This window comes from Taudactylus pleione, unplaced genomic scaffold, assembly GCF_031769625.1.
Source record: "Taudactylus pleione unplaced genomic scaffold, aTauple2 ptg000925l, whole genome shotgun sequence".
Classification (NCBI taxonomy): Eukaryota; Metazoa; Chordata; class Amphibia; order Anura; family Myobatrachidae; genus Taudactylus; species Taudactylus pleione.
Window position 1 is genome coordinate 94103 of NW_028285326.1, and position 24923 is coordinate 119025.

The 24923-nt window shown below is 47.4% G+C and overlaps 1 protein-coding gene across 1 annotated transcript in view; it reads right to left on the reverse strand.

Moving 5' to 3' along the window:
- The window catches only part of PLXNA3 (plexin A3), a 216168-nt gene that overhangs the window by 7062 nt on the left and 184183 nt on the right, over positions 1-24923 (reverse strand). Inside the window, exons 21-24 of the mRNA XM_088459658.1 lie at positions 1691-1833; positions 874-1130; positions 380-446; positions 106-252 (exon numbers count right to left, since the gene is read on the reverse strand). Of these exons, the coding sequence (XP_088315784.1) occupies positions 106-252; positions 380-446; positions 874-1130; positions 1691-1833 (614 nt within the window). The remainder of the gene's footprint in view (positions 1-105; positions 253-379; positions 447-873; positions 1131-1690; positions 1834-24923) is intronic.

Sequence of the window (24923 nt, forward strand, 5' to 3'; positions counted from 1 at the left end):
CACCGGGGAGTGAGGGCTAGGGTAGGGAGAAGGGGAGGGTTCTGACTGCCGGAAACCCAAGCTCCGGCATCCCGCACAATAAAGTGGCCAGTAAAGTAGACTAACCAGTACTTTGTAGTCAATCTGTTGCCGGATGAGTTTGTCCTCGCTTAATGAGTACCTAGCCTCTCCAGTGATGGCATCGATTGGCCCTTTTTCCATTTGTTGCTTGATGGCACAAAAAAGCATGAAGAGTGGCTCTCCGGCACATTCCTAGAAGGCAGGACAACATCCATCACTGAGCACTTTGCAGATAGTACTGTATGGTGTGGCACAGGATACAGATGGTAATCATGTGACCCTATACGCAGCTCATGGCGCGGGGGCCATACTGGCTCACCTTTAGGAATTTATAGAGTAGAAATGTGAACCAGTTCGTCAACATCTTCTCTGCCACAGACTCCGTCCTGCAGGGACAATACCAACACTGTGATGACATCCACAACAGCATATACCAGCATTGTGCTACGCTTGGCATTGGAGTTTATCATTGACCAAAAGACCACTGTTGGTTCTCTATAAACCAGTAAGGTTAATCCAAGTCTGAGCATTGAAGGTGTGAACAATAATAGGGGAACATTCCAAGTCCCCAAAGACTGGAAAATGGACAGTGCAGTGGGCATGTTAATGAAGATTAAATTCATACATCACTTTGGGCCAGTCTGAGCAAATTATTAAATATAAAAAGGTTCCTATTATGGTCGGCACTCCCACAACGTATAGAAATGCTGGCGTGGGGCACGCTATAGTAAAGACAGATACATATGTAAATAAAGCATCTCTCTCCGGTCTCATTCAGCAATATTAAGACAAGTATTGTTTTTGTTTTCTCACCTGCGCAGTAATAATTTAGGGTGGTTCTTACTCTCCAGATTCTTCTCGATTAAGTCGCTTAGCAGCTGTTTGAGCAGGACGGTGGCATATTCCATGCGGCCCTGCAGCGACACCATGGTCAGCGAGGCTACGTTACCTCGGTCCCGCATGGAGAAGCTGCGCTGGTTTTCCAGGGTGTGGATGAAGGTCAGCAGAAAGGTCTTGTTGTTCAGGAGCTGGCCGAAGAGTCTCAGTGCTTTCTCCACATTGGGGGGGAGCTTGAAGGCATGAAAAAAACAAAAGATTTCCCTAATAAGGGATTTGTGCTCAACTAAAACTACATGAAATTCTAACTTTTTAATAAACAGTCAATCTTAAAATAAAATAAGTTTTAAAGAGCGTTGCACTGAAAAAATCATCACCAGCTACTGATTACATGGTAATATATACAGTATATTTCTCCTTTTCAGTTTTCGACTCGAGACAGAAGGTCAATAGTTCTAATAGTGCGTATTTTACTGGGCCTAATCCCATTTCCCCTAATGCGACAGGTGGTGCGCAGAATAAATCCATTGTTTTGCCGAGAGATTAATCAGAGTGAAGGCCTTATACCTCTATACATCAGCTGGGACCAAAATGAATGAATCAAAGAGAAAAACTCAAAGATTCATTCAAGTAGTAAAAATAGTCGACATAGTTATCACTTGCTTCTGCCATGACTCAAAAACAACAAAATAAAAAAAACAGGGACTCGCACAGGCTAATTGGCCCCCCTGCTATGTTCCCTCATAGTGATTGCACATGTAGAAATGACTCTCTATAGCCCACTACCACTCACATCCAGCTCCTTCAGCACAGGGTGGTCTTCTATGCCAGGGAACAAGACCCGCATAGCGTAGGTTTTATAATCCAGAAATGGGATCTTAACACCGTCCATATTATTGGTCAGCTCGTTAATGTCGGTCTGGAGCTCCGCAAATGCTGTAAAACAGAACATGGAGAATGGTTAAAGACACGGCCAGAACACTGTACAAATGAAACACTATAGAGGCTATAGAACAAAGCGTCATGTTACAGGACCAGAGACTAACCCATATATAGAAAGAGCATGGATACAATTAGGCAGCATTTAACCAACGGGGAACGTCATTCAAAAACCCAGAGCGACCAACCAGACTTAATGTACACCCTCTTCAGAGATCAAAGTTCACTTTACAAGTAGTTTATGATTTATATACCAAGTCCCAGGCTCAAACTACAGTACTTGGCTGCTGTAATCACTTCTTAGAGCAGGGATAGACATTAAACGGCCCTCCAGATTCTGTGGGACTACACATCCCAGCATGCCCTGCCAGTTTTGCTACCAGACATGCTAAAACTGTGCAAGTATGCTGGGATGTGTAGGTGGAGGGTTGCTTATTGCCCACCCCTATATTAGAGCATTGGTTAAATGCATTCCTGATTCAAACAGGTGACAGTGTTACTAACATATCACAGAAATGACAGACAGAATATCACGTATCACAGAAGTGACAGAATATCATGTATCACAGAATATCACGTATCACAGAATATCACGTATCACAGAAGTGACAGAATATCACGTATCACAGAAGTGACAGAATATCACGTATCACAGAAGTGACAGAATATCATGTATCACAGAATATCACGTATCACAGAATATCACGTATCACAGAAGTGACAGAATATCACGTATCACAGAATATCACGTATCACAGAAGTGACAGAATATCACATATCACAGAAGTGACAGAATATCACATATCACAGAAGTGACAGACAGAATATCACGTATCACAGAAGTGACAGAATATCACGTATCACAGAAGTGACAGAATATCACGTATCACAGAAGTGACAGAATATCACGTATCACAGAAGTGACAGAATATCACGTATCACAGAATATCACGTATCACAGAAGTGACAGAATATCACGTATCACAGAAGTGACAGAATATCACATATCACAGAAGTGACAGAATATCACGTATCACAGAAGTGACAGAATATCACATATCACAGAAGTGACAGACAGAATATCACGTATCACAGAAGTGACAGACAGAATATCACGTATCACGGAAGTGACAGAATATCACGTATCACAGAAGTGACAGAATATCACGTATCACAGAAGTGACAGAATATCACGTATCACAGAAGTGACAGAATATCACGTATCACAGAATATCACGTATCACAGAATATCACGTATAACAGAAGTGACAGAATATCACGTATCACAGAATATCACGTATCACAGAATATCACGTATCACAGAATATCACGTATCACAGAATATCACGTATCACAGAATATCACGTATCACAGAAGTGACAGAATATCACGTATCACAGAAGTGACAGAATATCACGTATCACAGAAGTGACAGAATATCACGTATCACAGAAGTGACAGAATATCACGTATCACAGAAGTGACAGAATATCACGTATCACAGAAGTGACAGACAGAATATCACGTATCACAGAAGTGACAGACAGAATATCACGTATCACAGAAGTGACAGACAGAATATCACGTATCACAGAAGTGACAGACAGAATATCACGTATCACAGAAGTGACAGAATATCACGTATCACAGAATATCACGTATCACAGAATATCACGTATCACAGAATATCACGTATCACAGAATATCACGTATCACAGAAGTGACAGAATATCACGTATCACAGAAGTGACAGAATATCACATATCACAGAAGTGACAGAATATCACGTATCACAGAATATCACGTATCACAGAATATCACGTATCACAGAATATCACGTATCACAGAATATCACGTATCACAGAATATCACGTATCACAGAATATCACGTATCACAGAAGTGACAGAATATCACGTATCACAGAAGTGACAGAATATCACGTATCACAGAAGTGACAGAATATCACGTATCACAGAAGTGACAGAATATCACGTATCACAGAAGTGACAGACAGAATATCACGTATCACAGAAGTGACAGAATATCACATATCACAGAAGTGACAGACAGAATATCACGTATCACAGAAGTGACAGAATATCACGTATCACAGAATATCACGTATCACAGAATATCACGTATCACAGAAGTGACAGAATATCACGTATCACAGAATATCACGTATCACAGAAGTGACAGAATATCACGTATCACAGAATATCACGTATCACAGAATATCACGTATCACAGAAGTGACAGAATATCACGTATCACAGAAGTGACAGAATATCACGTATCACAGAAGTGACAGACAGAATATCACGTATCACAGAAGTGACAGAATATCACGTATCACAGAATATCACGTATCACAGAATATCACGTATCACAGAAGTGACAGAATATCACGTATCACAGAAGTGACAGAATATCACGTATCACAGAAGTGACAGAATATCACGTATCACAGAAGTGACAGAATATCACGTATCACAGAATATCACGTATCACAGAATATCACGTATCACAGAATATCACGTATCACAGAATATCACGTATCACAGAATATCACGTATCACAGAATATCACGTATCACAGAATATCACGTATCACAGAAGTGATAGAATATCACGTATCACAGAAGTGACAGAATATCACGTATCACAGAAGTGACAGAATATCACATATCACAGAAGTGACAGAATATCACATATCACAGAAGTGACAGAATATCACGTATCACAGAAGTGACAGAATATCACGTATCACAGAAGTGACAGAATATCACGTATCACAGAAGTGACAGAATATCACGTATCACAGAAGTGACAGAATATCACGTATCACAGAAGTGACAGACAGAATATCACGTATCACAGAAGTGACAGAATATCACGTATCACAGAAGTGACAGAATATCACGTATCACAGAAGTGACAGAATATCACGTATCACAGAATATCACGTATCACAGAATATCACGTATCACAGAATATCACGTATCACAGAATATCACGTATCACAGAAGTGACAGAATATCACGTATCACAGAAGTGACAGAATATCACATATCACAGAAGTGACAGAATATCACGTATCACAGAAGTGACAGAATATCACGTATCACAGAAGTGACAGAATATCACGTATCACAGAATATCACGTATCACAGAATATCACGTATCACAGAATATCACGTATCACAGAATATCACGTATCACAGAATATCACGTATCACAGAATATCACGTATCACAGAATATCACGTATCACAGAATATCACGTATCACAGAAGTGACAGAATATCACGTATCACAGAAGTGACAGAATATCACGTATCACAGAAGTGACAGAATATCACATATCACAGAAGTGACAGAATATCACATATCACAGAAGTGACAGAATATCACATATCACAGAAGTGACAGAATATCACATATCACAGAAGTGACAGAATATCACGTATCACAGAAGTGACAGAATATCACGTATCACAGAAGTGACAGAATATCACGTATCACAGAAGTGACAGAATATCACGTATCACAGAAGTGACAGAATATCACGTATCACAGAAGTGACAGAATATCACGTATCACAGAAGTGACAGAATATCACATATCACAGAAGTGACAGACAGAATATCACGTATCACAGAAGTGACAGAATATCACGTATCACAGAATATCACGTATCACAGAATATCACGTATCACAGAATATCACGTCAAAATAGTTTTTTTGCCCTTGAAGAAGTCCCGCTGAGGGATGAAACACGTTGGGACAGAGACTGCATTAAGAGATTTTGTTTGATACTCACACCCTGTACTTTGCAAAAAAGTTTTTAAAGTTGTAACTCCGTTACAATAAAGTTGCCAAAAATACATAGCCTCTCGATAAATACTTTAACCCACTTCCACATATACCTTGTTATGCCCCCCACTCACATGCATGACTACAACGGAGAAGCTGCAGAATAGCGATGGACCAGCAGATGCATCATTCTTGGTAAGTACAATCACTTACCGTATCAACTGCTTAATAGTGTCAAACTGCTCTGATACTGCACCCACATCTCCTGAGGTAACGTGAGCTGAGGGAAGCAGGACTATCACGATCGAGGAGGCACGACGAATTTATTATTGAACACCCAGCCACAAGTTTTTGCCTACCCAGCCATATTTTAGGTGGTAAACATCTCGCATCATCACACATTTTAGCTGTTGAAGACATTTTCACTTGTTCCGAACATCCAGCCACAAGTTGTTGCATACCGGATTATCTATATAGACATTTCTTCATATTGAGACTTTATTTATAAAGACCTCAACATAATATTTACACCAAGTTCCAGCCACAAGTTATTGCTGACAAGTCACAAGAACTTATGACACAATTCCAATTATAGATGAATATAATCTATCCTATACATTCCATTTAAACGAATCATTATTAGGGACCCATCCACCACCAAGCGCTTTCCTCTAACTTTATGTATATGTAGGTAAGCGTCCTGAATATCCTGTGACAGCCTGTGTAATCAGTGACTGAGATCAGCTGTATAAATGGTGGCAGCCTGTGTAATCAGTGACTGAGATCAGCTGTATAAATGGCGGCAGCCTGTGTGATCAGTGACTGAGATCAGCTGTATAAATGGTGGCAGCCTGTGTAATCAGTGACTCAGATCAGCTGTATAAATGGTGGCGGCAGCCTGTGTAATCAGTGACTGAGATCAGCTGCATCAATGGCGGCGGCGGCAGCCTGTGTAATCAGTGACCGAGAATAAGCTGTATAAATGGCGGCAGCAGCCTGTGTAATCAGTGACTGAGATCAGCTGTATAAATGGCGGCAGCCTGTGTGATCAGTGACTGAGATCAGCAGTATAAATGGTGGCAGCCTGTGTAATCAGTGACTGAGATCAGCTGTATAAATGGTGGCGGCAGCCTGTGTAATCAGTGACTGAGGTCAGCTGCATCAATGGCGGCGGCGGCAGCCTGTGTAATCAGTGACCGAGAATAAGCTGTATAAATGGCGGCAGCAGCCTGTATAATCAGTGACTGAGATCAGCTGCATAAATGGCGGTGGCTGCCTGTGTAATCAGTGACCGAGATCAGCTGTATAAATGGTGGTGGCAGCCTGTGTAATCAGTGACTGAGATCAGCTGCATCAATGGCGGCGGCAGCCTGTGTAATCAGTGACTGAGATCAGCTGTATAAATGGTGGTGGCAGCCTGTGTAATCTGTGACTGATATCAACTGTATAAATGGCAGCAGCCTGTGTGATCAAAGGAACAACCTAATGTGATTCCATTATCAAAAATATGGTGATTCCGTTATCTCAAATTACAGCATGAATTATTTTTTGGACCATCTCCTTTTAAAAAATATGAGATATGGTAAGAACTTACCCTTGTTATCTCTATTTCTACGAAGTCCATAGGGTTCCACAGGATACCTTGGGGTATAGGTGTGACGTCAGTCATCGGGCACCAAAGAGTTAAGCTTTCAGCCTCCCAGGATGCACTAGGTCCCCCTCCTATACCCCGCCCCCGAGCCAAGGCATCTCAGTTAGTTACCAATCCATAGGCCGGAGGAGGAGAAGGAAGAGAGAGAAAAAAAGATCTGGACACATACAAGAATCACATTCTCACCAGAGGGAGACGGAAAATCGGTGACCAGAGCAAAGCCCATCTGCAGCACAGGTGCGACAGGGCGGGAGTCCTGTGGAACCCCATGGACTTCGTAGAAATAGAGATAACAAGGGTAAGTTCTTACCATATCTCATATTTTCTACTTCAGGGTCCATAGGGTATCCACAGGATACCTTGGGGATGTCCCTAAGCAGTATCCTTTAAGGGTGGGGACGCTCCTGTGCAGAAAGGAGAATCCGCCGCCCGAAGGAAGCATCCTGAGAGGCGAAGGTGTCAAACCTGTAATACCTCACGAAGGTATGGACAGAGGACCACGTAGCAGCCTTGCAGATCTGGACTGCAGAGGCACCACGTCGAGCTGCCCACGAAGGACCCACAGACCTAGTGGAATGAGCCTTCACAGAAGGAGGAACCGGCAGGCCTTCATGAAGATAAGCTTCAGAAATAGCCATACGGATCCAGGCTGCCAAAGTTTGCTTTGAAGCAGGCCAACCCTTTTTACGGAAGCCATAGAGGACAAACAAAGCGTCCGACTTCCTAAACGAAGAAGTGCGGTCAAAATAAGTCCTTAAGGCCCGCACAACATCCAAAGAGGCCTCACCCACGGAAAGACCCGGTGAGTTAAAGGCCGGAACAACGATTTCCTCGTTAACATGAAACTGGGAAACAACTTTGGGAAGAAACTTGGGCCGAGTGCGGAGCACTGCCCTGTTCCCATGAAAAACCAAGAAAGGGGGTCTACAAGAAAGAGCCCCTAACTCAGAAACACGTCTGGCCGAAGCAATAGCCAGAAGGAAAACAGTCTTAGCTGTTAGCCATTTAAGATCCACTGAGCCCAGTGGTTCAAACGGTGGTCCTTGGAGAGCCCTCAGGACCACAGCCAAATCCCAAGGCGCCACAGGTGGAACAAAGGGCGGCTGAATGCGGACAACACCTTGCATAAAGGTGCGCACATCCGGGATTGTAGCAATCCTACGGTGAAACCAAACAGACAGGGCCGAAACCTGTACCTTCAAAGAAGCAAGGCGAAGCCCATGATCTAGTCCCGCTTGTAGGAAGGCGAGAATCCGAGACAGACGAAACTCCCTCGGTGCATAACCTCTCGGTCGACACCACTGGAAGAACGTATGCCACACGCGATGGTATATCCTCGCGGAAGACTGTTTCCGAGCTCGCAACATGGTACGCACCACAGAGCTGGAAAACCCCCGGGACCTCAGCATGGCCGTCTCAACAGCCACGCCGTCAAAGACAGCAGAGTCAGGTCCGGGTGAAGACAAGGACCCTGAGACAGAAGGTCCGGTCGTAGCGGCAACCGCAGAGGACTGTCCACAGACAGACCCTGAAGGTCTGAGAACCAGTGCCGTCTGGGCCACGCGGGAGCTATCAACAGGAGCGTCCCTCCTTCCTGTTTGAATTTCCGGATTACCCGTGGAAGAAGGGAGACCGGAGGGAACAGGTATGCGAACCGGAACGTCCACCGGAAGGACAGAGCATCCACCAGAGACGCCCCTTCGTCTCTTGTGCGAGACCCGTACACCAGCAACTTGTTGTTGTGCCGGGACGCCATGAGGTCGATCTCTGGAAGACCCCACCTGTCCACCAGCAGTTGAAAAACGTCCGGGTGCAGGGACCATTCCCCCGGATGAACGTCCTGGCGACTTAGAAAGTCCGCCTCCCAATTTAGCACTCCCGGGATGAAGACCGCTGATATGGCCGGAAGATTGCGCTCCGCCCAAACCAGGATCCGAGAGACCTCTACGAGAGCCGCCCGACTGCGGGTTCCTCCTTGCCTGTTTATGTAGGCCACGGTGGTAGCGTTGTCCGACTGGACCTGTACCGGGTGACCCTGGAGAAACCGATGTGCCTGCTGGAGAGCATTGAAGACCGCACGGATTTCCAAGATATTTATGGGAAGCTCCGCTTCTGTCGGCGTCCACCTGCCCTGGAACAAGTGTGGATCCAAAACCGCTCCCCAGCCCCGAAGACTGGCGTCCGTTGTCAACAGGACCCAATTTGGAACCCAGAACGGACGTCCCTTGTTGAGGTGGGTCGTCTGTAACCACCAAGCAAGGGACAGGCGAACCTCCGGGGTGAGCACAATCGTCTGGGACTTCAGAGACTGAGGCAGCCCGTTCCACTTGGACAGGATCAGGTGCTGCAGAGGTCTGGAGTGAAACTGGGCGTATTCCACCATGTCGAACACCGACACCATGGAGCCCAGTAACCTCATCGTCGAGTGTAGGGACACCCGGCGGCTGTGCAGACAACTGCGCACCCTTGACTGTAAAGCAGAGATCTTGTCCTCCGTCACGAAGATCCTTTGCTGTCCCGAGTCCAATAAGGCTCCAAGATGCAGAATCCTCCGAGACGGGATTAGAGTGGACTTCTGCCAGTTGATTAGCCAGCCGTGCCGTTGCAGCAGTGCAATGGTCAGGTCCAAGTGGCGTAACAGGAGCTCTGGAGATCCTGCCACCAATAACAGGTCGTCCAAGTACTGCAACATGCGGACTCCCTGCAGCCGCAGAGAAGCCGCCATAACCGCCATCACCTTGGTGAAAACCCGTGGTGCTGTCGCCAGGCCAAAAGGTAACGCCCGAAACTGGAAGTGGTCACTGCGGATTGCAAACCTGAGGAACTGTTGATGGCGCAAAAGAATAGGGACATGCAGGTAAGCGTCCTGTATGTCCAATGACACCATGTAGTCCCCAGGTTCCAGCACCAGAATGATGGACCGTAGGGTCTCCATCCGAAACTTCGGTACCCGCAAAGACCTGTTGAGTGCTTTGAGGTTGAGAATCGGACGATACGACCCATTGGGTTTCTGTACCAAAAAAAGATTTGAATAGAAACCCTGGCCCCTCTGGGAGAATGGAACAGGCACTATAACTCCAGCCTGGAGCATAGTGTGCAATACCTTCCGCAGCTCCGTAGCCTTGTTCTGGTCTGATGGTAGACCCGTGGTGAAGAATCGAGCCGGGGGTCTGTACCGGAAGGAGAGGGCGTACCTGTGGGAGACCACCTCCAGAACCCAAGTGTCTGTCGTAGTGGTCGACCAACACTGGGCGAACTGCAGCAGGCGGCCTCCCACCCTGGGATCCCCCTAAGGGAGGCCCGGACCGTCAGGCCGCAGGCTTGTCATCTGGCTTGGGGGCCGGACGTCTGGTACTCCATGCCTGCTTCCGGGGCTTGACCGATTTCTTAGGGCCAGCCTGTCGAGGAAACGACTGTGGTTTGGGCCTGCCCTGGGCCCTAGATGACCGAAAGGACGATGGTCCAGAACCAGAAGGAGCAGCGGCCGACGGGAGACAAGCCGATTTGGCTGCCGCCAGCGTGGCCACAATCTTATCCAGATCCGGACCGAAGAGAACTTCTCCGGTAAACGGCAACGCCTCCAGACCCTTTTTGGAATCTGCGTCCGCCTTCCAGGATCGCAGCCACAAGGTGCGACGAGCAGCTACCGCTGCTGAAGAAATCCTAGACACCAGAGTACTAATGTCTAGGGCCGCCTCGTTGATGTAGGTGGCCGAATCACGGAGATTGCCAATCAACTCTGCCTGTTCAGCCGGAATCAAAAGAAGCCTCTAATGAATCCGCCCAGCGCTCCATCGCCCTGGCAACCCAGCAAATGGCCATAGCCGGCCGTGCTGCCCCCCCCGCAAGGGAATAAGCGGACTTCAGGCAGATCTCCACCTTGCGGTCCGTAGCATCCTTAAGGGAGGACATGGATGGCATCGGCAATGTGGCACTACGGACAAGACGGGTCACGTGAGAATCCACCTGTGGAGGGGATTCCCACTTTGCAAAATAATTATCCGCGATCGGATAAGCCACCGCCAGGCGTCTCTGCGGCTGGTATCTTTTGCCAGGCTGTTTCCACGCCTCCTCTAAATGGTCCACCAACTGACCCGAAAGAGGAAAGACTGTGGCATCGCCCTTCACATCTTTGAAAAAGGCATACTTAGATTTAGCCGCTGGGGGAACTTCGTCCTCAATCACCAAGGCTGTGCGGACCGCCCGAATAAGTCCAGGAATATATACTTTGGACTTAGCATCAGCGTCCTTAGCATGGAGAGGTTCCTGATCGTAAGGATCCAGAATCTCCCCATCATCAGACGTCCCCTCGTCATCCTCATAAGGAGCCGACAGAGACGCCACCAGCCGTTTATGCGGCCGCATCACAGACTCCCCTTGCAACACATCCGACAAGTGCTGTACAGAACTCGTCAGGGAGTTAACCCACGCTGGCTCCTGAGAAACCGGGAGCGGGGAAATAGGGAGACTGTGGGGTACCACCAATTGTCGTGGGAAACCCTGCATGGGTGACGACACCACTGACTGCTGGGACAAACCCATCGGTGTAAACGCGGGCTGTGGAGCTAACTGGCCCATTAAGGCTGTAAGCGCTTGAGCGAAACAAGCCCAGGGCGGCTCCTGTACCGGTGCAGTAACCGTAAGAGGCCGCGCCATAGACAAACACTGCCGGCAGAGGCCCTCCGCGCTACCCTCCCCCTCCGCTAACGGTACTTTACACGTAGTACACTGTAGCCGGAGGGGAAAATCACTTTCAGACATGATGGCACCACGTATGTGACCCCTCTCACCAATTATATATTTAAGAGGCGAGAGACCACCCTGCAGCACCGCACCGCAAGGGCTTAGCAGAAAAAACAGGGATAGTATAAAGCTGACAGTTTAGAAAAAAAGTTACAGGCAGCAGCGCTAGCACAGTCACATACAATGCAGAGAAATAACAATTCCTGCACTAACAGCGCTGATCACTCAACTACACAGACACAGGGCCTGGTAGGACACAGCGCTGCATACACAGACCTGACCACAGCGGAGGAGAGGTATGCGGGGGGACCCAGACCACGATGCTTCCAATGCAGGCTTCCAGCAGCGTTCACCATGCTTCAGAAAAGATGGCCACGGAGGAGCAGAGAGAAGGCTGGCCTGGGGGAGGAGCGCTGACACAGGGCCAGTCAGCACAGTGCAGAGAGGGCTGTGTGCAGCGGGGGAGGCGCCGGCTGTGAGACAGGGAAGGCGCGCTCCCCTGGCAAGCATTTAACCCCTGGGACGCCGCAGCGCTACCGCTCTGCTGCGGTCCGCTGTCCCAGGGGGTAGTGGAAGCGCAAGTTGGTCGCCTGGCTCCACGCTGCAGCCAGTCCCCAGGGAGCCCCCTGCCTGGGGACTTAGGACCATGTGATCAGCGGGGACCCCCCGCTGCTTACCTCTGTCCACCTTGAATCCGGCCATGGTCCGGAACATCTGGGGTCACCGCTAGCTGTGACCCCAGATGTCCACCAGCATCCCCGGATCAGTACCGGCGTTCTGGTACCGGCGGGGTGTAGGGAAGATAGCATGGACGTCAGGACTGACTGTCCATGCTGTTCATCCAGATGTGCAGCCACACCTGCATGAAGAAAAAACTTCAGGGGCTCTTCTAAGCCCCCCTCTAGCAGGTGCCTCCGACTCCGGCCGGGCACCAAACGAAACTGAGATGCCTTGGCTCGGGGGCGGGGTATAGGAGGGGGACCTAGTGCATCCTGGGAGGCTGAAAGCTTAACTCTTTGGTGCCCGATGACTGACGTCACACCTATACCCCAAGGTATCCTGTGGATACCCTATGGACCCTGAAGTAGAAATGAGCTTGTATTTGCAAACTTTAATTTAAAATTACATTTTGAAGTAGTATGTTAAAATCTGAAAAATCAAACCTTTTTTTACCTTTTCAGTAACTGAACTGCCTTTACTGTTGTATGTTTCAGGTTGCAGACCTGTTATAAGGCTGCATAGGTTTTTATTTCAAAGTGTTTTTTTCTAAGTGGTATTATATGCACAGCAAAATTTAAAGAGTTAGACAGGAGTTAAACAGGAAGAAGACAGGAAGACAACATTTAAAAAAGAACTCTTTAAAACTTGAAAACAATTGAAAAGGCTCTCCTGAGCGTCTGGATACCCTGCAACTCAGCCACCAGCTTTCATTATAACCTCAATACACCTTTTGCCAACACCCTACTTCAACATTGCAAGCAACTACCAGTTGGATTGCTGCATTTTAATTTTTGAATGTATGTTTTTTGACCCTACACTGTTTATATTATTCCTGTACCACTTTCCGTTTATCTCTACACCACTGTAGTATCTGCCATTGTTTAACACCTTCTCATCTATAAGAATGCTTTATCCTTATTTTAAAGTCCTGCAACTTTAACAGCTCTAACCTCATTTTGTTTATTATATGCTATTGTAGTTGTGCCTTTACATCTAACACTGTTCTTCCTTTTATCTGATTTTTAGACATTTTAACTGTACTATTCCTGTATCTCATTATCATCATCACTACTACTACTGCTGCTTTCTCCCCCCCTAATCCCTCATCTACGCAATGTCTCTTTTCTTCTGCTCCCCCCTCACTCAGAAGCTACATAATACTTTCCTCTACCACCAGTTCCCATTTCTTTTCTCCCTTCATAGTCTCCTCCACTTTCTAATCTCCCTCCTTCCTCTCCTCTATCTCCATTCATCCCATCTAGTACTCTTCACCACATTTCCCGTTACTCCTAAGCCCTGCACCCTCCCTTTTCTCCAAGTTACAACTCTTCTTCTCAACCCACATCACACTAAACCTCCACCTTGCCCACCACCTGCTGTCACCCTTCCTCACTCAGAAGCCCACCACATACTCACATTCTCCTTACCCCCCTGCTCTAAATCAATCTCAACCCCACGCTACAGCAACCCTAACAATCTCCTTCTCTCTCCTCCCAACTCTGTCCCTCTCTCCAGTCTCCTCTGGAAAGTCAGTCCTGTCTGTAATCAACTGGCCCCTGTCCATTACGGCTTCATATTCAACTCCTTCAATTTCCTAGCCATCACCAAATCCTGGACTTACCCATCTGACACCACTTCTCCTGCAGCTATCTCCTTTGAGGGCCTCACATTCTTTCACACTCCCTGGCCTGGAGGTTGCCACAGTGTTGGTGTTGGGGTACTTCTATCATCTGGTCACTCCCACCAACTCTTACATTCTAAACTCTCCACTTCATTATCTGCATTCAATGCTCATATCAGTTGCCCTTTCCAACTTCCTCGAGTAGCTGACTTTCCTTGTCCCCCTGGCCTTAACTCAAAATTCCATGTTAACTTTGTTTCTTGGCTCCTAATCTTCAAATGGGCTCTCAAGGGTCCTTTCTTCCTCAAAGCTTTCCAGTTCTCATCCTAACCCACTACTCTGAGTTCTTTCCTCACAATCCAGCCCATCTGTGTCACCCCTGTTTGTCTCCCCCCTCCCCTTTAGAATGTAAGCTCTCACGAGCAGGGCCCTCTTCCCTCATGTGCTTCTCCTTCACTTACTCCTACTTTAATTTACAACAGCATCTAACCCTTGGTTGCTGACGCCATGCTGCTTATTTGTTATGCAGCAGTGTATAAATCATGTATTTGTCCTGCATTGTTTGTACTGTTAATAACGGTTTTACTTGTGTGCTCATTTGTCTATGTACTTGTCTTGTGTGCTTATTTGTCTATGTACTTTGTAAGGCGCTGCGGAACCCTTGTGGCGCCATATAAAGGATAATAATAATAATAATGTTTGAATTTTACCATGTTATGAGAGATAATTATAGCTGTTAAATTGCCTTATTTTCATTATATTAATCCAGATATTGAAATATTAAGTGATAATTTTAAATCAAACACATTTTCATTGCTTTATATGGAAATTTATGAAAACGTGTCAATACTGTGTTCATTCAGTGACCACTGATATTTTAAAGAGCTCTAATATGCAAGTACTAGATCACAAATCTAAATTAATTTCCTCTATTAGCATTATTAATCAGTTGAAATGTTCTATTTTGCTAACATCACCTGTGTTTTATGCTCTGTCTATATTTTCATGGAATTGCTGAAAAGTTATATTTTAGCAAATACAATCTATTATTATTCCCCACCCAAGAGTCTCCTCTTTCCTACAGTTGTGCTACATGTCTTTTAGGTCTGTAAGGTGCTGTGGACCTCTTGTGGCACCAAACAAATAAAGAATAAATAAAGCATAATAATATTAATAAAATACAGCAAATGCAATTACTCTTGGCAAAAATACAGTTCGGGAACAGAAGAAACTAAGGCTGGAGTTTCAAATAAATGTTGGGGAAGTTTAAGAGAATTATTTTCAGATTTTCTCATGGAAAACTGTTAACTACATATCTGTCATGCAAACCCCCCCCCCCCCCCCCCCCCGAATCAGGTTATGTAGTTGGAGTGATCCATTGCACCAAACCGCTACGGCCTTAAAGCTCCCAGCATGCACTGGTCCTCCTCCCTATATACCCCACCTCCAGCCACAGGCAGTTTGTACACAAGCCTAATGGCAAGAGACGGAAAGTGGAGAAGGAAGTACATTGTACCCAAGAGGGAATCAGTGATACAAAAAAGCAAAGAACCCAGCTGAGGCCAGGTGCGTCAGGGAGGGTACTCTGTGGACCCAATGGACCTTGAAGAAAAAGTCATCTAAGGTATGTTATACCATAACTCTGATTATCTTCTTAAGGTACACAGAATCTACCTTGGGGACGTCCTAAAGCAGTTCCCTTAATGGTGGCGACGCTCCTGAGCAGAGAGGAGTATCCGCCAGCCAAAGGATGCATCCTGGGAGGCAAAAGTATCAAATGTATACAATTTGATAAAGGTATGGACAGAAGACCAACTGTCTGCCTTGCACAGCTGTTCAGCCGAGGCGCCTTGTCTAACTGCCCACGACGGTCCCACAGAGAGTAGAATGTGCTGTCACCTTGTTAGGAACAGGGAGATCAGCCTGTATATAGACTTGAGCAATAGCCGTACGCAGCCAGCAAGCCAAAGTCTGTTTGATAGCTGGTCATCCTCGTTTGTGAAAACAATATAAAACACAAAGAGCGAATCTGATTTCCTGATGGAGCTGGTACGATCCACGTAGATACGAAGGGCTCTGACCACATCCAGGGAAGCTTCATCTGTAGACAGGTTTGAAGACTAAAAAGCCGTGACTACAATTTCCTGATTTATATGGAAACGGAATACTACCTTCGGACGGTAACCCGCCTTAGTACGAAGAACAGCTCTATTTTGATGAAAAATCAAATATGGAGAGTGACATGACAGTGCTACCAAGTCAGAAACTCTATGAGCTGAGGAGATAGCGACGAGAAAAAGTGTCTTCGTTGTCAACCATTTTAAGTCCACCTTAACCAAGGGTTCAAAGGGGGGAGCTTGCTGCACTCTCTGAACCAAGGATAAATCTCATGGTGCTACCGGAGGGACAAACGGAGGCTGCAGTCGGAGAGCCCCCTGCAATAATGTTCTTACATCTGCCAGGGGCGCAATTCTGCAAAGCAGAAACCTGAACCCTCAAGGTAGCCAGACGCAGACCTAAGTCTAACCCAGCCTGCAGAAAAGCAAGTACTCTTGAAAACCTTAGGGTCATATTTTGTCTGGGAACACCAACGAAAATATGAATGCCAAATCCTGTGATAGATGCAGGCTGAAGCAGGCTTCCTTGCCCTCATCATCGTTTGGATCACAGAAGCAGAGAAACCTTTGGCCTTTAAGACGGAGCCTATTGCCACTGTGGTCGCGTTTTTGGACTGAATCTGGACAGGCCTGCCGTGAAGTAGATCCTGCGCCAGACTGAGTACTCTGTGCTCCCGAGTCGTCCACCTTCCCTGAAAGGTGTGACGCCCTGTCGCCGCTCCCCATCCTCGCAGACTTGCATCCGTGGTGAGGAATAGCCAGTCTGGGACCCTTGTCAAAATTAATAATCTCCAGCCACCAAGCGAGGGAGAGCCGAACCTCTGGCGAGATGCGGATCATCTGACTTTATCCGATGACACTGACCATTCCCAATGAGACCGAATCCATTGTTCCAGGGACCAGGAGTGGAACTGGGCAAACTTCCCCATATCGAATGTGTATACTATTGAGCCCAGCACCTGAAATGCCAGGTGAACTGACACACTGTTTGCAGAGTAGACTGCGCACCCGAGACTGTAGTGCCGTAATTTTGTTCTCTGGCAGGAGAATCCTCTGGTCCAGCGGCGCCCCCAAGTGCACTATCCGCTGAGTTGGAGAAAGAGGACTTTTTCCAATTTATTATCCAGTCGTGCTCTTGTAAGCAGAAAATGGTCATCTGGAGATGACATTGTACCAACTCCTGCGATTGTGCCAATGTCAGGAGGTCATCCAAATATGGCAGCATCCTGACTCCTTGTCATCTGAGATGAGCCGTCATGACTGCCATTATCTTGGTAAATACCAGAGGGGCTTTGGCCTCAAAAATTTGTAATGTTGCTGATCTACCGACAATCATAGAAATCTTTGGTGGGATCATGCAATCGGAACATGCAGATATGCATCCTGTATATTCAAGGAGACCATAAAATCTCCAGGCTCCATTGCCAGCATAATTGACCGTAGGGATTCCATACGGAATTTTGGGCACATGGATGAATCTTGAGAAACTTCAGATTCAGGATAAGGCGATGTGACCCATTTGGTTTCTGAACCAAAAACAAATATGAATAATAACCCACAGGAACGGGAATTATGACTCACGACCTCAGGAGGGCCCAATAGACTACCGGAAGGCCGAAGACCTGGTCTAAAGGCAGGGTTGTACCAATAAACCTTTGAGGCGGATGCCTAAGGAACGTGATTGTGTAACCCAGAGACCACCTCTCGAACCCAGACATCTGTCGTGGTCGGATGCCAGGACTCACAAAACTGTAGTAGTCGGCCTCCAACCCTGAGACCCCCCCCAGGGGGAGGCTCGCCCAATCAGGCAGTGGGCTTACCGTCTGGCATGGAAGCAGGACGCTTGGCTGGCCAGGATTTCTTGGTCTGCCGTCTCCTGTGGGAATTATCCTGTCTAGAGGAAGACTGTCCCTTTGCTGACAACTGCTTATACTTAGGGGTAGTCGTAGATGGCAACCCCCGCAGATTTAGATGTCGCCAGGGAAGATACTGTCATCCAGCTCTGGTACAAACAGTACTTTCCCTACAAAAGGCAAGGATTCCAGGGCTTTCTTGGAACTAGTATCCGCCTTCCAGGTTTTAGCCGAAGGGTTCTTCAAGCTGCCACTGAAGCTGCTGATACCCTAGATGCCAAGACACTTGTGTCAATGACCGCTTATATAGAGATATATATATATATATATATCTCTACTTCTCGCATCTGACAGAGGGAAGACAGCTGTTCTCTGGTACCATTCGGCATGCTATCCTCCAGAGACGTTGTCCATTCTCCCATAGCCTTGGCTACCCAAGCTACAGCCATAACTGGCATGGTAATAGCTCATGATAATAAAAACACTGATTTTAAATAGTTATCAAGTTTTCTATCTGTAACCTAATTCAAAGACGATGCTGCCGGAATGGGTTGTAACAGAGCTCTTGATCAATCTAGTCACATGAGCATCTACTGATGGAGGAACTTCCCATTTGCTACATTCACCCTGAGCAAATGGATATCGAGAGGTTAACTTCCTTGTAGCATGGAAATGCTTATTTGGAGTAGACCATGCTTCAGACACGAGATTAGTCAGTTGCTCAGACTGAGGAAAATAATCTCTAGACACCTTTTGACGCCTAAAGATCTGAGTCTTAGCTTTCGGCGGCACCTCCTCTTCCTCTATACTGAGGACAGATCTAACCGCTCTCACCAGAGAGGAGACATCCACAGAGGATTGATGGTCTTCTTCCACTGAGTAAGACCCAGAACTCTGAGTATCAGATTTTGATGAGGAGGGTGGGTCAGAATCCTGAGGCAATGTCTGAAGAGAACCTCTCTTATGCCCCTGCTTCAGGTCCCCAGGTCTATTCGCCTGTACCACCTGCTGAGGGGCTATAGACGGGAGCAGCATACTGACTACAGTGAGCAGAAGAATCAAACCAACGGGGATTCATAGGGGACATGTACATAGATGGATGCAACTGCTGTGGGTATCCCACAGTATGATATCGTGGTAGGAGCACGCGATGCTGCGACCTTATCCACCATGTGTGACAAAACCTGAGACCAAAGCGCCACCCACGATGGCTCTTGTGTAGATGCAGGTGTACCAGATAGGAAAGGTGGCTGTTTGAACAGGATTTTGTGCAAGACGGATTGTGTAGTGCCTGCTGTAGACAGGCCTGCCAAACAGGATTTACATGACTTGAGCAAAGGAGGCTCACCCTTCTCACCTTTACCCTCAGACATGACAAATGTGTGATCAGTATAAGGTGTACAGTATAAATGCAATGTGACCCACTTCACATATGAAAAAGCCCACACACCTTTTCAGAGGGATGAGGAGAGACACAGTGATAGATATAACTAACAGCTTGAAAACAAAAAGAGGAGATATGGTAAGAACTTACCTTAGTTATCTCCCTTTCTATGAGGTCCTTAGGGTCCACAGGTGACCTTGGGGTATAGGTGGATGACGTAGGCATCGGGCACCATGCAGTTAATCTTTTTCCTCCCAGGATGCACTGGTCCCCCTCTACACCCTGCCTCCCAGCAAAGGCATTACTCAGTTTAGTAGCAAGCCGGAGGAGAGTACTGTGAGAGAGAGAAGGAAGTCCGGAACATATAAGAATCACAGTCTTGCTAGGAAGGAGACAGACTGTAGACCAGACAACATCATAGCTCCCGTACAGAGCGTAAGGGCGGGTGCCCTGTGGACCCTAAGGACCTCGTAGAAAGGGAGATAACGAAGGTAAGTTCTTACCATATCTCCTCTTTTCTACTACAGGTTCCTTAGGGTCCACAGGTGACCTTGGGAATGTCCCAAAGCAGTTCCCCTAAGGGTGGGTACTCTCCTGTACAGAAAGGAGTACCCGCCGCCCAAAGGAAGCATCCTGAGAGGCGAAGGTATCAAATGAATAATACCCCACAAAAGGTCTGGACTGAAGACCAGGTGGCCACCTTACAAAGCTGTACAGCCGAGCTGCCCACGAAGGGCCCACAGACCTCGTAGAATGAGCAGATACAGAAGGCGGAGGTGGAAGGCCCTCCGTAGGAGTAAGCCTCCGAAATAGTCAGACAAAGCCAATGTGCCAAAGTTTGTTTAGTGGCAGGCCAACCCTTTTTATGGAACCCAAAAAGGACAAAGAGGGAGTCTGTGGCTCGCACCACAGCCAAAGAGGCCTCCCCTGCTGAAAGACTCGGCCAGAGAAAGGCCGGAACCACAATTTCTTCATTAATGTGGAAACTTGTTACCACATTAGGAAGGAAACCAGGGCGAGTTTGCAGCACTGCCCTGTCCTTTTGGAACACCAGATATGGAGAGCGACACAAAAGGGCTCCCAAATCAGACACTCTTCTAGCTAAAGCAATAGCCAGAAGGAAGATGGTCTTAAACGTAAGCCATTTCAAATCCACTGATCCCAGTGGTTCAAAAGGTGGGCCCTGCAAGGCCCGAAGGACAACCGCCAAATCCCAAGGCTCCACCGGAGGCACAAAGGGTGGCTGAATTCGCAGCACACCTTGTAAAAAGGTGCGCACATCCTGCAGAGTCGCAATCAGTCTCTGAAACCACACAGACAGGGCAGAGACATGTACCTTCAGTGAAGCCAGTCGGAGTCCTAGGTCCAGGCCTGCTTGGAGGAAAGCCAGTATCTTGGAAATCCTAAACGTCCGAGGATCATATCCCGTAGGGGTGCACCACTGAAAGTAGGAGTGCCACAGTCTGTGGTAAATCCTGGCAGAGGCTGGCTTCCGTGCACCCATCAAGGTGTTAACCACCGCACCAGAGAAGCCTTTTGACCTTAAGAGGGATGCCTCAAGAGCCATGCCGTCAAAGTTAAGCGACCCAGATCCCGGTGAAGGCAGGGACTCTGTGACAACAGGTCCTAACGTTGAGGCAACAACCATGTAGTGTCTATCGACAGACTCTGAAGGTCTGAGTACCAGTGCCTCCTTGGCCACGCTGGAGCCACCAGCAGGAGCCTGCCTCCTTTCTGCTTGAACTTTGAGTACGCGAGGAAGAAGGGACACCGGAGGAAAAAGGTACGCGAACCGAAAGGTCCACCTGACCGACAGAGCATCGACTAGGAGAGCGCCTGCGTCTCTTGTCCTTGATCCGTATATTGGTAGCTTGCAATTGTGTCGGGAGGCCATTAGGTCCACGTCCGGAAGACCCCATCTGTCCACCAGGAGTTGAAAAACCTCTTGGTGAAGAGACCACTCCCCTAGATGCACGTCGTGACGGCTGAGGAAGTCCGCTTCCCAATTGAGGACTCCGGGAATGAACACTGCCGATATGGCTGGCAGATGGCCTTCTGCCCATGTCAGGATACATGACACTTCTCGCATGGCCGCCTGACTTCGAGTCCCTCCCTGGTGGTTGATGTATGCCACCGTTGTCTGACTGCACCTGCACAGGTCTTCCTTGTAGGATGTGTCTTGCTCTTTGGAAAGCCAGGAAGACCGCCCTTAGTTCCAATATATTGATTGGAAGGACAGCTTCCTCTAGCATCCACCGACCCTGAAAGGTGTGGGGACCTGACACTGCGCCCCAACCCCGCAGACTGGCATCCATTGTCAGTAGGATCCAGTCTGGTATCCAAAAGGGGCAGCCCTGGGTGAGATGCTGAGTTTGCAGCCACCAAGCCACAGACAACCTGATTTCCGGGGAGAGCACCATTGTCTGTGCCTTCAATTTCCAAGGTGATCTGTCCCATCGGGCAAGGATCAATGTCTGTAGAGGCCTCGAATGAAATTGCACATACTCCACCATGTCGAATGTTGACACCATCGACCCCAGCAATTGAATTGCTGCATGCACAGAGACCTGGCGACTGTGGAGACACCTGCGTACCCACGTCTGCAACACCGAGATCTTGTCTGACGTCAGGAAGATAATTTGCTGCTGTGAGTCCAATAGAGCTCCTAGATGCAGCATCCTCTGCGACGGGTTTAGAGGCGACTTCTCCCAATTTATGACCCATCCATGCAACTGAAGTACCGAGATGGTCACCTGGAGGTGATGGAGAAGTACCTCTGGAGATCCTGCCAGGAGCAACAGATCGTCCAGATATGGTAATAGGCGAATCCCCTGCAGCCGCAGATGGGACGCCATCACTGCCATAATTTAAATACCTGAGGGGCCGTGGATAGGCCAAAGGGTAACGCCTGGAACTGAAAGTGTTGCTGTTGCACAGCGAACCTGAGAAATCGTTGATGTGAAGCCGCAATCTGAATATGTAGATAGGCATCCCTGATGTCCAGGGATACCATGAAATCCCCCGGTTCCATAGCCAGTATGATAGTACATAGCGTCTCCATCCGGAAACGAGGAACCTGTTTAGGCACTTGAGGTTCAGAATAGGGCGGGAGGTCCCATTGGGCTTCTGCACCAAAAACAAGTTGGAATAAAACCCCATGCCCTGCTGGGGCTCTGGTACTTGGACAATCACTCCTGCCTTGCGCAGGGAACATACCGCCTCCTGTATCAATAAGGCTTTGTCCTTGTTGGAGACGTCCGAATGGATGAATTGATGAGGGGGTCGGCTACGAAACGAGAGGGCATAACCCCGAGAGACCACCTCTCTTACCCAAGCATCTGTTGTGGTTTGATGCCAGTACTGGGCAAACTGAAGAAGTTGGCCTCCCACTGTGGGGTCCCCCAAAGGGAGGCCCGACCCGTCATGCTGTGGACTTGTCGTCTGGTTTAGAGGCTGGACGCCTTGTACTCCAAGCTTGCTTTTTGGGTCTGCCAGTCTTCTTGACCGCCGTCTGCTTGGGAAATGACTGGCTTTTAAGCCTAGTCAGTGCTCTATAGGGCCGAAAGGATGGATTTCGGGAACCAGAGGGGACTAAGGCTGATGGCAGACGAGCCGACTTGGCCGCTGCTAAAGTGTCCACGATCTTGTCTAGATCTGGGCCAAACAATACTTTCCCGTTGTAAGGTAAAACTTCCTGTCCCTTTTTAGAGACCGCATCCGCCCTCCAGGACCAGAGCCATAAGGACCTGCGCGTTGTGACAGCCACGGCTGACACTCTGGAGGATAACAAACTGACTGGGAGAGCAGAACGTCAGTGCTAGTAATCTGCAGAAATTCAGAGTGGAGGGATCAGTATCAAACGGACTTCAGTGCTCAGCTCCTAATAGTGAAAATATGCACTAGGGGCCTGATTCAGTACAGATCACTATTGCGGCTATGATTACGCGTGCAGATCTGTTGCGGAAATATGCTAATGAATACAAGCGCAAAGCCGTCGCACTGCCATCATAGAGACGCCCATTACCGCTGTCTCACATCCATAATACCTTGCAGTCCTGCGTATACGTCGGGAACATTGTGTAACATCGGCCCCTCACGCACAATTACAACAGGTCTGACCTTACTCAAACATTGGTAACCTCATCGCACGCATTGATCAGACTAGGAGAAACCCTGGTATAGAGACGGAACAGACTAGGAGAGGCCCTGGAACAGAGATGGATCAGACTAGGGGAGACCCCAAAACAGAGATGGATCAGACTAGGAGAGACCCCGGAACGGAGATGGATCAGACTAGGAGAGACCCCGGAACAGTAGTGCTATAGTTTAGAAGAGTCACAACTCAGAGGAGCGCACAGCTAAAATCTAGTTTCCATATAGTTTATGGATAACACACAACTTCCCCCCCAATTACAGTGGGAGCTAGTCTAAAGAGAAAGATTTCAATGGAAACAGGGCTCAGGTTTTAGCCTTTTAAGAGATTTAACACTATATAGCACAATCCCATTCTTAACACTGTATATGGTGTCATTACTACCAGCATGAACACTAAATACAGCCCAGATGACAACGGATCTGTGTAATTAATCACCCTGCCATTAGTTTATCTTACATTTATATCTAAAGGCCCCCCCATACACCTACGCGATTTCTAGACGATCACACGATTTTCTACTCGACGTACGTTCAGTCTTGTTGAAATCGTGCATTTTTTCATCTGATGCGCGCTCCCGTGGGTCCTTCAATCGTATCTTATGATCATATGTGCAGCACAGTTCCATCGTATAGTGTTCAGAACGTGGCATTTTTATTTTCATGCGATCCATCGTGTGGCAATACAGTCATTTCAATGTTTGTCCCTATTCCCTAATGAGCGCGTGAGGCATAGGATCAACCATACGACTGATCCTGTGCAAAGAAACAAAAACGTGCCGATGGAACTGCAGGGTAATCGGATGCTGATCGTGTAGGTGTATGGGCCCTATAACTGTATTCCCAGCCCCTCCCCATCACAGCAGCTCAGTATAAAGCTATTGATTTAGATAAGAAAATGCAGATTGTACTTTCTATGAGATCATCTCTGTTGAAGTAACCCTTCACTTGCCACAAGACTGTACACTTTAGAGCAGGGGTAGGGAACCTTTTTTCTGGCAAGAGCCATTTTGATATATATAACATTTGCG